The 15,571-nt window shown below is 36.4% G+C and overlaps 1 protein-coding gene across 4 annotated transcripts in view; it reads left to right on the plus strand.

Moving 5' to 3' along the window:
- RABGAP1L (RAB GTPase activating protein 1-like) overlaps positions 1-15,571 on the plus strand; it is a 521,731-nt gene that overhangs the window by 397,214 nt on the left and 108,946 nt on the right. For 3 of the 4 annotated variants that reach the window (XM_004688498.2, XM_012729024.1, XM_004688499.2), the window contains one exon: positions 10,336-10,464. In XM_004688498.2, coding sequence (XP_004688555.1) covers positions 10,336-10,464 — 129 coding nt within the window. Of the gene's footprint in view, positions 1-1,482; positions 2,168-10,335; positions 10,465-15,571 lie in introns of those variants that run through there. The other variant, XM_004688501.2, reaches the window with a different exon arrangement.

Below are 15,571 nucleotides of genomic sequence, written 5' to 3' on the forward strand. Positions count from 1 at the left end.
TAAAGGAGGCAATATTTCCCTTTAACTCCAATCCCATACTCTGTTTCTTTAGCCAAGATCACAGAAATAAGCTGATAAATATGTTATTTTGTTACTAGGAGAAATCTGAAACTTTTTTGTTAAAATCGGAAAAGAAACCTGCTGATGACCTTTTAGCCCTATTACTCTTTGCACCATGCTAAAATTTGTGTGGAGAAACTGTGTAGTATTTAAGAGTCCAACTATAGGTCTGTAGCATCAGGATTCTGTATGTGTATATATGGCAGAAATTGGCGGGGAGGGCATGTAATTATCAGGATAAACTAAGAAACTTTCTAAAGGTGACCTTGCCCTTTTACCTTCATTTGGATATGATTGTTTATTTACATCAAATAATTAATATAACTTTAACACTAAGATAGTAAAAACAAAAGAGAAGTCTCTTATATTATTATGAGGAAGGGATTAATTTAATCAGACAGTATCTAACCAATGTTTTGAATGAATTATCAAGGTCTGTGGCTTTAAAAAGTTAATTTTGCTTTGAGAATCTCAATATTAGTAGTTCCTTCACTGTATACTCTTATTAATATGGTGCAAATTTTTTTTAAAGATTTATTTATTTATTCATACAGAACTGGGGTACAGGCCAGAGATGCGGAGGGTAAGAGGATTCACCAGAGACAGAGTTGGAGAGCAGAACAGGCAGATCGACGAAGTACACTGCTGAGGGGAGCAGCGGGCGGGTCAGGAGAGGTCTGCCACGCCATGTGGTCACCTCCGGGGCAGGTGGGGATCGAACTCATGCGGAAGTGGCTTTGACTTCTTAGTGCTGTGCTTTAACCCGCTGCGCCACCAGGGAGGGCCAATATGGTGCAAATTTTTATGTTTTATTGCATGTTGATAAAACTCTTCATTTTGATTATGGCTAGCCATCCCAGAATGTTAAAATACTTCAGCACATTGTAGCATTGCAAAATGTCATTGCACTTGCATAAATACTTCAACTTGAGGGTATGTCATTTCTTGGACACAGGAGTCCTTGCTCTTCTGTCCATAATCTCAGTTTGTCCTGAACTTCTCTTCTGTAGAGAATTCAGTAATCCAAAAAGAACTGGAGCATCCTACTTTAAGTAGCTGAATACAACCAGACTTTATCTGTTTTGTTATTAGAAAGCAAGAGTGAATAAAGGTCAGCCTTTTATCTGGCTAGCCGTCTGATTTTTCTGTGAGCATTGCATGTTAGAAGAAGCTCGTTCATCTGTCTGTGGGTTTAGGATTCAACAGCATAAGCTGTCAGACTAACACTGATTGAAGGTGGACTGGGAGGGGGAAGCGCATCTGTCCAAAGGCTTGCCATTGGCTTCTTATTACAGCATTCTCCCCCGAGACACACTCTGCATGCTCATTCACCTACCTCCTCCTCTTCCCTCCCCTTCCTTCCCTACCCCTTCATTACTGATTCTCAGCGAGAGGCAGCAGCAGCAGTGGCAGCAGCGGCACCAGAGCTGCTTGTCACGAATCAGGGATTGCAATGAGCTCATCCTTTTTCTCCTTGTAGCTTCACCACTGCCCTGGCTTCCTGGCTACTGCTGCTGCTGCTGCTGCTGCTTGCTCTCTCTTTCTCTCTCCCTCTCTCTCTTTCACACACACAGGCACACGCCTACACATACATACACACACTCACATGCCAGCCTCTGCTGAGCAGCTTGTCCATTTCTACACATGTATCTGAACTCTTATGCATCACTCCTGGCCATTTTCTTGCATTCAATTCCTTTTGCCGTTTTTTATTTAGACTGGTATTTTATTTCATTTTCCAGTCTACTTTGAAGCTCTTACACAGTGGATAATTTAGCTAAAATGTTTTTCCTGTGGAGACATTAGCTGACAATTCCCACCACAGACTGGCTTGTTCCTGTTTCTGGGGAGACCTAAGACTGGCTCCCCTCCCTCCACAGTTCTTAAAATTGTGGATAAGAGATCCAGCTTTCTCATTCTGGATACCTACTTACTGCTCATGGAAGAAGGGGTACCCTGCCCAGCCCCAGCTGCTAAGCTCACACCTCCTGTCAAAAAGTCCCAGGACATGCACGACGAGAGAAGCAAGCTGGTGAATGAGTATGCCTGTCGGGTGCTGGAACTTCTGGGGATGGGGCATCGTCTGTTTGTGCCTCGGCTTCTGGCGGTGAGACTGTTTTTCATTGAACTTCATTTGTAAGGAATCTGCCCCCCTCTGTGAGAATTCCTTGTGTCCCTGGAAGAGGCTTGCCATCTCCTGTTTTCTTCTCTCTTTACCGAGAAGGAAGTGCTGAGTGGCCACTGCCACTATGGGGCTCTTTCCAAGCATGGTCCACGCCACTCCTTAATTGGCTAGAGGAGATATGGCTCTTTTCTCAGAACCCAGAGGCCACATTAGTGACATTTTCTCTGTGGCAGAAAAAAAAAATTGGTTTGCTGGCTGGCCAGACTCAGAAATAAAGCAGAATACCAAGGGCTTGATGTAGACGTTTTGTAATTTATATATCCAAAGGGTTAAAATATTATAATGGATATTATTGCTACTTCTCTAGATTATATGTTGTTTGCTTTCTAACCTCTCCATTTAATTGCCAATTTGATTCTTTTTGACAGGGATTTTAATCCCCTGAAAATCCTTACATAGGAATTTGTAGATTTTTTCTTCTGGCATGGTTGAACTGTGTATATTAAAAGCAGCTTAAAACTGTTGGGTCTGTGCTGTGGATTTGGGTAGTCTGGATTACTTGTTTTTTGATTTCCTAAACAAGAGAAAAATCACCCTTCCTCATTTCCTATCAAGGGTTAAAATTAAATACCCACAATCACTGGTGCAGGGTTTCTTTTTAGTGGTTTGAGAACTATACCTAGCAACTGTTCTATAATGTAATTGGTCTACAGTACCCCTCTGCCATTATTTGGTAATTGAACAAGAATAATTTAGCTTTGTCTGTTTTATACAATGGAGTTTGATACCATGCTAGATATTTCCCTCATTATGGTTCTCTCATATTTTGAGTCTTTCCAGAAGTAGAATATTTACTTGACTGAATTTAGCTCTTCTCTCTCATGTACTGCCCTGCAGTATAGCTCATCTCTGTTTATACTTACCTTTACAGTTACCAATTTTGGATTCATGTGTGTATTTGCATATAAATATAATGTCTTCTGCATCAACATAACTGACATGTTAGGTAATCATGCACATGGGGATTTCTCACTCTGAAGAAAGACTGTTTATCATAGCAAAATGAAATTAGATGCAATGACCAGCAAATAATCACAGGGAGGGGGAGGCAGTATTTTTGAGAAATATTGTTCCTTTGTCATTTAATAAAGAAATATAAAGGATTTAATACATGAATTTTAACACCCAGGTGATGTAATTAGTGTGCATTTCAATTTTATTTCCCTGAATCACAATTTTCCCTTAATAAAGGAGAAAACTGAGAAGTCAATACTCTATTAGAAAGGAAGGTTTTCTAAAATGAAGTGTTTTATTTCAGGAATTTTGACAGTAATGCTAAAATACATCTCAGCATCTCATAGAGGAATCCTCTTAGTCTAATATATCCATATTCTTAATGATTACTTAACTTTGTGTCTCAGTCGCTTCCAGTGGTAACTTTCCAGTAGTCTGGTAACTGCTTCTCTGTTATTTACATTCTCAATGTTCTGAATGGAAACACAAATTGATAACTAAGAATATCTCTAATATTCAAATATGCATTAGGAATGAATTTTAAACTGCCTCTAGTCTTAAGATCTCTGTATATCTATACTTATCGATCTGTCTCAACAGTAATGTCCACAAGCAGTAAGGTTCATAAGCTTCAGCAGGAGGTCACACATATTTATGTGACAGCTGTGTAGCCTGCTTGATTTTGTCCAATTAGAAATGATAAGTAGCACATCACTCAGGCTGTTTTGAGATCTAGCAGTCAGACTCTAGTTAATAGTACTGCTGGCATTCCAAATAAAAAGCATTGCTGAGTTGTCTTTGGGTCATTTGGAAATCTTTGACTTTGTTTTAGAGCATTATACTTGAAAGATTATTGATAGAACTACATTTTGGGAAATCACATGCTCTTTACTTAGCAAAATGACAGTGAATTGGGCTAGCATCCAGTGAGGTACTGTTTGAAGTTTAGCATGTGTACGGAGCAGAGGAAGTACAGTTGTTCAGCCTTGTGTTATTGGACTGGCTAATGATGTGAGATCGATGGCAGATCTGCACAGGGTGTTCCTGAGAGGAATTCTGCCACATGCAATATAGAAGTCTTTCCATTACCCAACTGTGGGGCAAGAACTGAAGTTTAAGACATGTCTCTGTGCCTTCTTGGTCATATTTTAAACATGGATGCCTGTGAGTTAAATAGATACAAATATTTTACCTTACTGCTTCTAGTAGTTATTTTTATATTAGACAGGTTTTTTTTTTAATGAGCTAGTCAAATAAAAGGAGATTTATGAAGTCATTATTGTATATTTAAACCCTGAACTTTATTTATTGTTCTCTCATTTGAGAGGAATCATCAAACTACTAGAACATCAGACACATTTGGAATTTTTGCTTATTGTCCTTTGAAGATATACCTAGTAAAGAACAATTCATTTAATGAGCCGGGTACAAGTACCTCATTTTAGAGATAATCACTCATTATGTTTGTATAAGACATACATTCTATGTGTAGATTCACCAAATACACATTTCTTTGATGAAATTAAAATCCCAAAGAGGTATAAGTATACTAGAGATCAGCTAAGAAATCTTCCCCCTTCTAAATGATTCTCAGACTTCTAAAATTTTTCTTAAATGAATAGAAATTCTGCTAGATATCCTAACTAAAGGGATGAGGGACATATGTAGTGAAAATCATGATGGTAATAAAAAGAATGCCTAGATCTTTTCCCCCCAAAGATTCCTCTTAAAAAGTCAAACCTAGATTTTGCTGCTTGTGAGAGCATCTTACAGCCTTATCATCTCAAATAGAGATGGGATTGGATTAGTAGCATCCAGAACTAACACTCAAATGTTAGCTATTCATTTCTACTCACCCTGCTTCCTGAAAAAAAAAAAAAAAAAGAAAAGAAAAAAAATCATGTTAAGATGTGACACTCTTGCACTGAATTTTTCAGTGGGAAAAAAAACACTCAAAATGGTATCAGCAATGTCACATAACCAGAATTCTCACTCTGCAAGTGTGTGAAATTTGGAGCAAGAGGAAAACCTTTTACTTTACTGATACTCAAAATCTCCCTTTCCCCTCTAGATTTTTTCTTTTGCTGTTATATGACATTGAGAGTTATTATAAGGTCATTATATTTTAAAATGTTAGCTATGGTATCAATACTGATACTCTAGGCACTGTACATAGTGAATCCAAAGACCTTGGGCCTAGAAGGGTTAGTATTTACAGATAAATCCTCTCTTCAGTAGCCATTTTAAGGTGTAACTTTGATCAGATTTCTCATACTATCGAACTGTATACTAGATATGTTTGCTTTTTAATCTGTCTACTTTCTTAATACATTAATTTTAAGCTAGGGATGAAAGAAAAGGGAGAAACTATCTGCTATTTTAACCTCTTGCTAACAGCTGTAAGGATTACTCATTAAAAGGAGATTACAGCTCTTAAAAGAAGTTTAAAGACCCAAATAGAAAAGTACCATGTATACTTCTGATGCCCCCCCCAAAATATAAAAATCAATAGTTAAATCAATATTAGTTCTAAATCTTTTCTAATTTCCATTTTATAATTGTTGACTTTTTAATATGGAAATGCTTAAAATAGGCTTCATTGAGTTAATTCATGGAGCAAGTATATTTTAGTATCTGTTGTGTACCAGTTTGCTTAATTCATTTTAATGGGTCAGGTGGGAAGGAAGTTTAACATTCTACTTACCTTTTCTATATATATATATTTCTGTCTACTTGAAAGAAAGTAGAAGTTGGTCTCATTTAATTGTTGTTAATTGTCCAGGTAACCTTTTAATATGATTCTGTTCAACTGGTGATCAAAGAAATGTTACCTTTGAACTGTCAGAAAGTTTGGGGAGAAAAGGGTGTTAGTGGAACCACTGATTTCCCAAAATTATCCTTTATTCTTATTTAAAATTAATACAATTCTTTATACTACAAGGATAGAAATTATGTCTTCACATTTTCCTAATTCTTGTGTATATATATTTTGGCTATCCTTATGTAATAAATGTTGGCAAAGCAGTTACATTTTCATCATCTTTTTATTTATTATTTTATTCTTTTGATTGCTCTAAAGACAATATAGGAAAACTAATTATTTCTGAGTTGAAGGATAGGATTTTCATGTGAAATAAATTCTTATAGCCTGATGCAGTGAGCATAGGTAAATACAGATGGATAATGATCGCCCAGAAACCAGCACAACTTCTTTTGGATATTTGGTTTGGTCCATGAAATACTAGTTTGCCTTACACTTATACCTTACATCTACCCCTAGGATCATATGTTAAGCTTCTCCTTGTTGTTAGGGTAGATGGTTAACTCTCATGCAATTATAAGCTTACTTATAACTACTAGTTAATTTAACATTCCCCTGATTAATTCACTAACAATTAGTGTGTGTGAGAACAGACTCTGATTAGAAGCCATGTTTTAGTTTCATAGAAAGCACCACTACTTATATTTTGGACAAGCATTATTACATGGATATTTGACATTAGCGAAGAATATGCATTTAACAAAATATATGTGAAATGTATGTATAGGAACAAGAGGGGAAAATGTAAGTAAGTAATGTAACAAAATGTTAGTTATGTTTATCTGTGGGTAGTGAATCCTGCTAGGCTTTAAAAAAATTCTTATTTTTTTGAGTAGTAGATATGTGATCAGTAAAAAATGTATGACCCATCAGGTAATATAAGTACCACACATGTAAATTTTATGTTATGATTTTAAAAAGTATCTCTTTAAAAAAACCAAAAACTTTCTGATTAATTCTTAGTGAGCCATTAGAATTATTTCAGAATGAGAAGTATCTATTCCTCATTTGTGGAAGGATAACCTCTTAAATACAGTTGTCCAAAAATGGAGATTTAGTCCTATAAGCTTATAATATACTTACGACATATAAAAGTTTTTGAAGTTATACTTAGTAATTATGGATATCTTTGGAAGATAATTGAAGGAGAAAACCCAGCAGAATCAAAGAAGGACAACAAGCTGCCTTCTAAAACAATGGCAAGCAAAATTTTTGCTACTGTGTTTTTTGTTTACTAACATTTTAACTGAAATTAGTTTAATTTCAATCAGTTAGAATATACATTCTTAAAATTTAACTGCCTGAGGAATTAAATATGTCAATGAAAGTAGGATGCTTTTATTAGCTACTAAAATATCAGTACTTGAGCAACAGTGACAACTTTCCCCAAGAAAATCTTGCTTGCCATTGTCTTAGAAGGCAGCTTGCAGTCCTACTTTTATTCTGCTGGGCTTTTTCCTTCAATTTTCTATCTTTCAAAGATACCCATAATTATTAAGAATAACCTCAATCACTTTTCTATCTCTTATATTATGGGGGGGGGGAAGAGGGAGGTTCATAAAATGCACTCATTTGCCTTCCTTCATGCTCAGTTACTTGAGGTTGTATAGAACTGTAGAGACTATGCAACAGCATGGATTAACCACAACTGGAATTTAATCCATCCTTTACAACCTGTTTGAGTACTTTTAACTGCAGAATAGGTTTCTAAAGGTTGAAGGTGGAGGATTCAATAAGATGCAGTGTCCATACTCTGTCCACCTGAGCTCTGCACCGTGATTGTCTCAACTCCCCTCTTGGGGGTTTAATGGAGTTGGGCCAGCTGTGCAGTCTGAGCCGAGTGAGCCATCGTTAACATCAACATTTTGGAAAGGACAGGCACAGGGCACTCTGAATAATGCTTCAGCTGAGCTGGGCTTCAGCTCCACCCAAATGGGAGCAACCTGTTACTCTTCTGAGACTACAGCCTCTTCTGTGCTGTGTGTCTGTCAACTTGGTTATGATCTAGATTAAATGTCAATAAGGTATTTGATTCCTCATTAGTTTTCCTAAACATTCTGCTTTTGTATAACTCAGAGAGTAGATTTTAAATTTGCCTTTGGGCAGTATTAGAATATTAGGTAACTGCTCCCTACCATTTGGGGGCACCTGTTAACAGGTAACAGGTTCACTGAAAATAGAAGAAGTGTCCTCAGAAGCTTTTGAATAGTGAGAGAAACTGCTAAAACTGATTCCACAAAAACCTTACAAGAAACTTGTCTTGAATTTTCATTACAATCAGAGAACTAATCATTGGAATCAGTACTGCCGGAGAAAAAGGACATCCAGAGATGGGGTTTGTCTGGTCTCTCTGGTAGTTTGATGCTTTCCCATTAATTCAGCAATTGATATTTTAGTTTGGACTGAAGTGGTTCTCAGTATCTACTTTTTCTAACTAAGTTAAGGTGAGTTGATAGCATTCTACCCTGCTAAACATCATCTTTACCATTTATGTCAGCATGTCTGAGTATTTTGAGGGAGGAAACAGGTCTGAGATGAACTGAAGCTTTTTTATTTTCACTTCCCAGCTCTTTTTTTTTTTCTGACTACTAATTTGTGGAACTAAAACTGAGCCAATTAAATTCCTCCTGAAAATGCCTAATGTGTGAATTAATATTTTACTTTGCATGTTTATGTTCATTGAAGGAGAAACTGAGAAAAAAAAATAATTAAGGAGTTGAATCCATCCATCCTCCAGTACATTTTAATTGAGTGACTACTGGATTCTGGGCATTATTCTTGTAACTGTGGTTAGAGCAACAAATAAGACAAGGCCAGATATAAAACTGGAAACTGAGTTGGTAGAAAATGACTTGATTTTTCTGTTAAGGAAGGAATGAAGAATTTAAGTGTTTGGAAAATACCTCACTCAGATTTGAGATAATCTTCAAATCAAAAAAATCTTTGTGAAGGTCTAGGAGGAGTATATTTCAGCCAGCACCCTTCTGTGAGAAATAAACTTAATGTATGAACAACAACAACAAAAAAAAAAAAAATAGAAAACTGATGTGCCTGGAATTTGAAAACCAGGATGGAGCTGTGGTTAGAGGGAAAGCCAGAGTGCCCCAGATCATACAGGATGTTGTGAACAATAGAAAATACTTTTTTATAAGCACCGGAGAAACCATTGGGAGGCTTTACACAGAAAGGTGTCATGATCTGAGTTTCATTTGGCTGCTGAAAGGAAAGTAAGTTGTGAATACAAGAGAAGAAATATGATAGCCAGTTAGCCCTTGTGGCTGTGGCGATTTGAGAGATGGCAATGGTGTGGACTAGGTGGTGATGACAGTAACTCAGCCCACATTATGAGCACTTTCACCTTCTTGTATGTTTTCAGTGAGGTCATGAAGATCATTCAGCTTCACATTTAAATAATCCTGATGATTTTTACTATTAAGTTCTGACTCTAAAAAATCTGATTTATTTTTGGTTTATTTCTATATGCTTAGTCTACCTGAGTCTTTAAAATATCTATCATACTGTTTGCCAAATATTGTAGTTATTTATGAAAATATTTGCCTTATTACACATTGTATTGCAGAAAAATACAGCTAAATGTAAAAACAAAACAAACAGTAACCTATAGTGCCACTATCCAGAAAAATGTTCAGTTTTATTTCCTTTCAGTCTTTTCTCCTTGCATGGATGTATTTATTTCCAAGTGATAGTAATTTTTTAAAGAAGTGAATTTTACAAATAATAGCTTTAGCTTTATAAGAAGTTCAATAGTTAAATGGTTTGGTTCATTTACTTTTTTCATAGCATTCTTGAAGGTATGAGATCAATTTCTTATTTTCTACACTTTAGCTTCCACTGTCATTAATTGAAAAGCCATCTTCCCATCAGGTTTTTTATGTAATTGATGTGATTTGGTTACATTACCTATGTATTCAGGCAGTCTTGTAATAATATCTTTTAAATGGCCATGAAGTTAAAATCAAAGATTACTCCCAGAGTTCAGTTTTTTTCCCTTTTCTGATATTTTCTTTTCTCAGATCTATAACTTGGTTAGCTTTGCCAAGATCCACCATTCTAATCTTCAGGTAATAAAAACTGAGTAAGTTAACCCATTAATTCATTCTTACAGTGCTTTGAAGATTCATGGTGAGTAATTTCATCTCCTAGTAAAGAGGTTAGAAGTCTTTTCTTTAAATTTTTGGAACTAACCTAGGTCTTATGTGTAAAAGAACGTCTGGAGAAATAGGAGGAAGTTGCAATGTATTTGTCCTGAGTGCAAGCTAAAATGTAATGCTAATTCTTGGTAAATATTTTGCAGACCTCAAAAGAAGATCTTCTGCAGGCTGATTTTGAAGGTGCTTTAAAGTTCTTCAGAGTTCAGCTTCCAAAGAGATACAGGGCAGAGGAAAATGCGAGAAGATTGATGGAACAGGCTTGCAATATCAAGGTAAGATGCATAAATTTATATATAATTTAAAGGGAACTTGAATGGACAATAACATGGCAAATTACATAGAATCTGTTCTCTATGTGCTGCTAACACTTAACAATGTTTCAGATGATACTAGTCTCACTCAGATTTATTTTGTCAAGCGCGTATATGTAACCGTAACTGTACCTCCTAGTAGGACTTAAATTAAAAGTTGGCAGCTTCAGATTGTAACAATACGAAGAAAATCATTTATCTTTGAGGTGGGGCTCGGAATGAACGCTGTGATAGTGGTTTCCATGGCAACGGACTTGGTATTTAGCTTTTGCCATCTGTTTTAAGATTATTTGGGACAAAGCTAAAGCCTGCACAGGCAGTGCTTTCCTTTCTTTCAGGACTTGGAAGTTCTTAGTCTTGATCTTCCCATTGTATCCCATACCTTCTAAATGTCTATGGATGTACTGCTCCTTATCATGGGTCTGAAAATGATAAACAAATTTATGTTAATTTGAAATTGAAATCTCTAACCAAAAGTTGCTATATCAAGGTGAGAAAGTACATCTTAAAATTGGAGCCAATTTGCTGATGTTAATTCATGTACCTCTAGAATATATCCTCTTGCCTAAACTTCCCTTACCTGATTCCATAAATACAAACTTGTTTTCTACATTTTAAAATTGCATTTGTGTAGAAGAAAACAGACAATGAACAATTAACTTAATAAATAATGTATTTAATATGAAATAATAGCTATGAAAAAAAAGAAAAAGTAGGGCAAGATAAGCTTGTATTGGTGGGGAGAGAGGAAGTTGCAGCTGGTATTACTCAGAATAGAGTCAGTGAGATGAAGAAAATGGCTACTCATAGTGGTGTCTGAGGAAGAACATTCAAGCAGAGGCAACAGCTAGTTCAAAGGTTCTGAAGTGGCTTATGCCAGTGGGTTTGAGGAACAGCCAGAAACCCAATGTAGTTCAAATGAAGTAACAGGATTAATAAGAGTGGAGTAATACATATAATAAAAAAAGAAATTAGGTCATAAGAAGCCAGGAAACATAAGCCTAATCATTATAATGATTTAGACTTCACTTTGAATGAAGTAGAGAGTCCTTGCAGAGTTATGAGTAGAAGAGTGAAATGAGCTGTTGGCAGCTTTAGAGGGTCCTATGACTACTGTGTTGAGAACAGACCACAGGCAGGTGAGTAAGTGTAGATGCAGAGAGATAGGACAAGAGACTTTGCAGTAACCCTATTGAGAAATGATGGTAGGTTGAGCCATGATGTTAACAGTGGAGATGGAGTTAGAGATGAAGATATTTGGAAGAGAATCAGTAGGATTTTGTGGTTATTAAGCATGGGCATGGGAAGAAAGGAGGAGTCAAGGTGATTCTAAGATTTTGAACTAAAAAACTCAAAGATGGAACTGTCATCAACTTATTAATGTCAGAACTTAAAATGTACTTTGACACAACCTCATTCAGCTAAGCACCCTACCCACTGTAACACTTTCTTCCTATATCACTTTTGTTTTGAAATTTTTTTAAAAGATTTATTTATTTATTCATACAGAACTGGGGTACAGACCAGAGATGTGGAGGGTGAGAGGATGCACCAGGGACAGAGTGGGGTGCAGAACAGGCAGATCGACGAAGTACACTGCTGAGGGGAGCAGCGGGCAGGTCAGGAGAGGTCTGCCACGCCATGTGGATCACCTCCGGGGCAGGCGGGGATCGAACTCATGCAGAAGTGGCTTAAGCTTCTGAATGCATTGCTTTAACCCACTGTGCTACCAGGGAGGGCCTTGTTTTGAATTTTAACATAAATCTTAAATGTTAACAAGTGCAATTCAGTGCTGAAAGTAACCAAGCAGGAAAAATACTGTGGTTCAATTGAACTCTATTTTTCAATAGATGATTTCCCAAAGATTAGAAAAGATAAATCTCTAAATTCTTCACCTAAAATGCAGACTTTTAAAGCCTTCAGGGATGATTCTTTTTTTTGACTGGGCCCAGTGACTATGCCTAAGCCATAGTAGTCCACTGTCTAATAGTACATTCTGGTGGTCACCACACCTTTGACTGAATGTTGTAGGTGATAAGTTTGAGATGTGGACCTCAACCAGCTAATTGTTTCAGAGCTGTCAGTGAGAAGTACTGTAAACCAGGACAATGCTGTAGGACTCCATTAAAATAAGAGACTGATAGACTGATTTCTACAAATAAAAGATAGAGCAGTAAGAGATACAGGCATGGTGGAAAGTTAAGTGTTTTCAACAGAAATCTAGGAACAATAATAAATGATTGATGGTTAAAAAAAAAAAGAAAGAAAAAGAAAAATGATCCCCAATACAAAACCTACTGGAAGAGATTTTCCCCCAGCTATAATTAATGAAGTTCTTCAGAGAATGGAGATAGCTAACAATTATCAAACTAAAAACATAGGACCTGAGAGATACAGAAACAAAAATGTTAGCAATCAGTCTCAAAGAAAGTGCTGCATCCTGTAGGGTTACTTATTTGGGCACAACAGATAGATTAAGAAATTGTCAAGTAGTAATAGAGTTTGTTTTTGTATTATCTAAAGTGAGCACCTTTTTCTTAACAATTTAAAACAGTACTCTTTAATTATATACATAATGTGATTATGAGACAGATGTGAGATGAAATTGAGAGAAGAAAGACTTCCCTCAGGGACTGTGTTGGACTAGAACTTAGGTCTTCATCCTAAAGTTTAAAAAAAAATTTAAGTAAGATCTACATTTTGAAATAGCTTTTATGTCACTATCTTGACTGTACATATGTGTGACCCAAAGATGTTCATGAGACATATGTACATTTTCTCTTTCTCTGTGTTGCGTTTCATTTTATATCCCTCCCCTCAATAAAAATCTCAAAACAGAAAATCTAGTCACAATCTAGTAGATCAGCTTCACAGCAGCTCACTGTTCACACCACCTCTCCCTTCCCCATTCTGATATACTGCAACCATGCAAGGTTGTGGAGGATGAGGTGTAATACTGACTGGGGAGGTGGCCATGTGGCAGAACGTGAATCATCACACCATCATTCCAGCAGTCTGTGCTGGCTGTGGGAAGTTTCAGGCAATAATGGATTTCTAGACCAAGGATAAGTGTTAGCAAAGCCCTCACAGGCAAAGGTGACTGTAGATCTGGAATAGGTGAAAAAAATGGATTTAGGATTTTCTCATTCACTGCCTGTTTATGATTAAGGATAGAATTTCTGTCAGAAGTGATAAAAATTTTGGATTTTAAGTATTTTCAAAGTTAGTATCCATGTGTGGTTCTATTTTCTTTGAATGGACAAGTTCTCATTTAATTATCCAACAAAATGAATCACTTTCCTCTTACTTTAAAGAATTCAGTAAGCAGTGATTTCATGGATCTGACTGGTTTCAGTAATGTTGCATATGCCACATTTATGATGAACCTCATTAGTAGCAAAGTTTGTCATATCACTCAAAATGTTTTGTTGCTAGGCCTTTGTAATAGAATGTTTTAAAATATAAATCAGCTTCATTTGTATTTTAAAAGTAAAATAACATGGGCAAAATTAAAACTACATCTAACCTTAAATGAAAAGAAGGGAATTAGGAAAGAACGGTCATTTACTGAATGCTTGTTATTTGCCAGGAACTACACAAGAAGACTTTTTAGAGGAAGTGAGAGTTAAGATGAGACTTGAAGGCTTAGCAGGAGTTAGGGAGTATATGGAGGCAGGGAAAAAGGATGTTCTGTGAGAATGCATAGAGCTCCAGAGGTAACAAAATAGATTTCCAAAAACCTAAGTTTAGTTCATTATCAGAAAACAGGGAGTGAGGGAAATAGAGGGAAAAAAGACTTAAGTTAAGCAGGAGCCAAACAACAGGTGCAGAGCTGTGTAAGTAAGCCACACCAAGCAGTGAGAAGCAGTGAGCGGTTTTAGATTGAAGACAAATGTGATCAAATTTATGTTTTAGAAATATTTACTCTAGCTATTATATGGAGAATGGATTAAAGGGGGTAAGGTTAGTTAATGATGACAGACCAGTTTAGAGAAAGTTGCAGTATGCCAGGTGAGAGAAGTGATGAGTGACCATATCCTGGAGCCATGTGGTCAGATTCCAGAAATAGCAAAGAGATAGAATCAACAGATCTTTGTGACTAAATGTAAACGTGAATGCAACAAAACAGTGTCAGTGATGACACTCAAGGTTCTTACTCAGGAGACTTTGTAGACATTATACTGTGATCAGGATCATCCAGACCAGAAAAAAGTTACAGGGATGTAAGAATATGCATTAAGTGTTAGACATGTTACATTTGTGATATATATTCACAAACTCATATCCAAGTACACAGGAATATCAAGTAGTGAGTTGAAGTGAGAGCTAAGGGAAAAGCAGAAATTTGGAAATCAACAGTATTGAAACCATGGAAGTGGGCGAATTCTCACAGAGGAGCAGAGAGATTAGCGGATGATAGATGCTCTAGTATGTAAAAGGCAGACTGAAGAATAAAAGCTGGTGAGACTGAGAAGGCAGGAAGAAACTTAAAAATGTGTGAAATGTAAAAGCTAAGGGAAAAGGTATTCATCAAGAAAGAAGAAATTAAACAAGATCAATGAATTTAGAAGACTACGTAAGATAATGGGTAGTAGAAAATCTACCTTATGCAATAGTTACCAAGAAGGGTCCCCTGTGACCTTAGCGAGAGCAATTTCAGTGGAATAATGATGTATAACGTCCACTGACTCAAGGAACGGTGAGTAAATGAAGAAAGAAAAATGAGACAACTCTTCCTAAGAAGGTTAATATGGGGAGAAGATGTGGGAAGGACAAGACAGTCAGCAAGACAGAAAATAAGTACTAGAAAGAGATACATAGATGTATGGTTGAGGTGGATTTTTGAAGAATGAGAAAGATGAGTTTTTAAATGTCAAAAAAAAAAAAAACCTCAAGAAATGAATTTCCTTTTTGCTCACGTACTTCCCATCACCAAATCACCCCTGTGCCACCACCATAGTCCCGTGCATTTCCCTCCCTTCCCCCCCCCCATTTTTGATCCCATTCCGCACTCCACCCCCACAGAATGTCTCTGGTATATGGTTGTTCATTATTTTTGTTATTTTCT

This window comes from Condylura cristata, unplaced genomic scaffold (assembly GCF_000260355.1).
Source record: "Condylura cristata isolate star-nosed mole 26May11 unplaced genomic scaffold, ConCri1.0 scaffold00024, whole genome shotgun sequence".
NCBI classification, from domain to species: domain Eukaryota; kingdom Metazoa; phylum Chordata; class Mammalia; order Eulipotyphla; family Talpidae; genus Condylura; species Condylura cristata.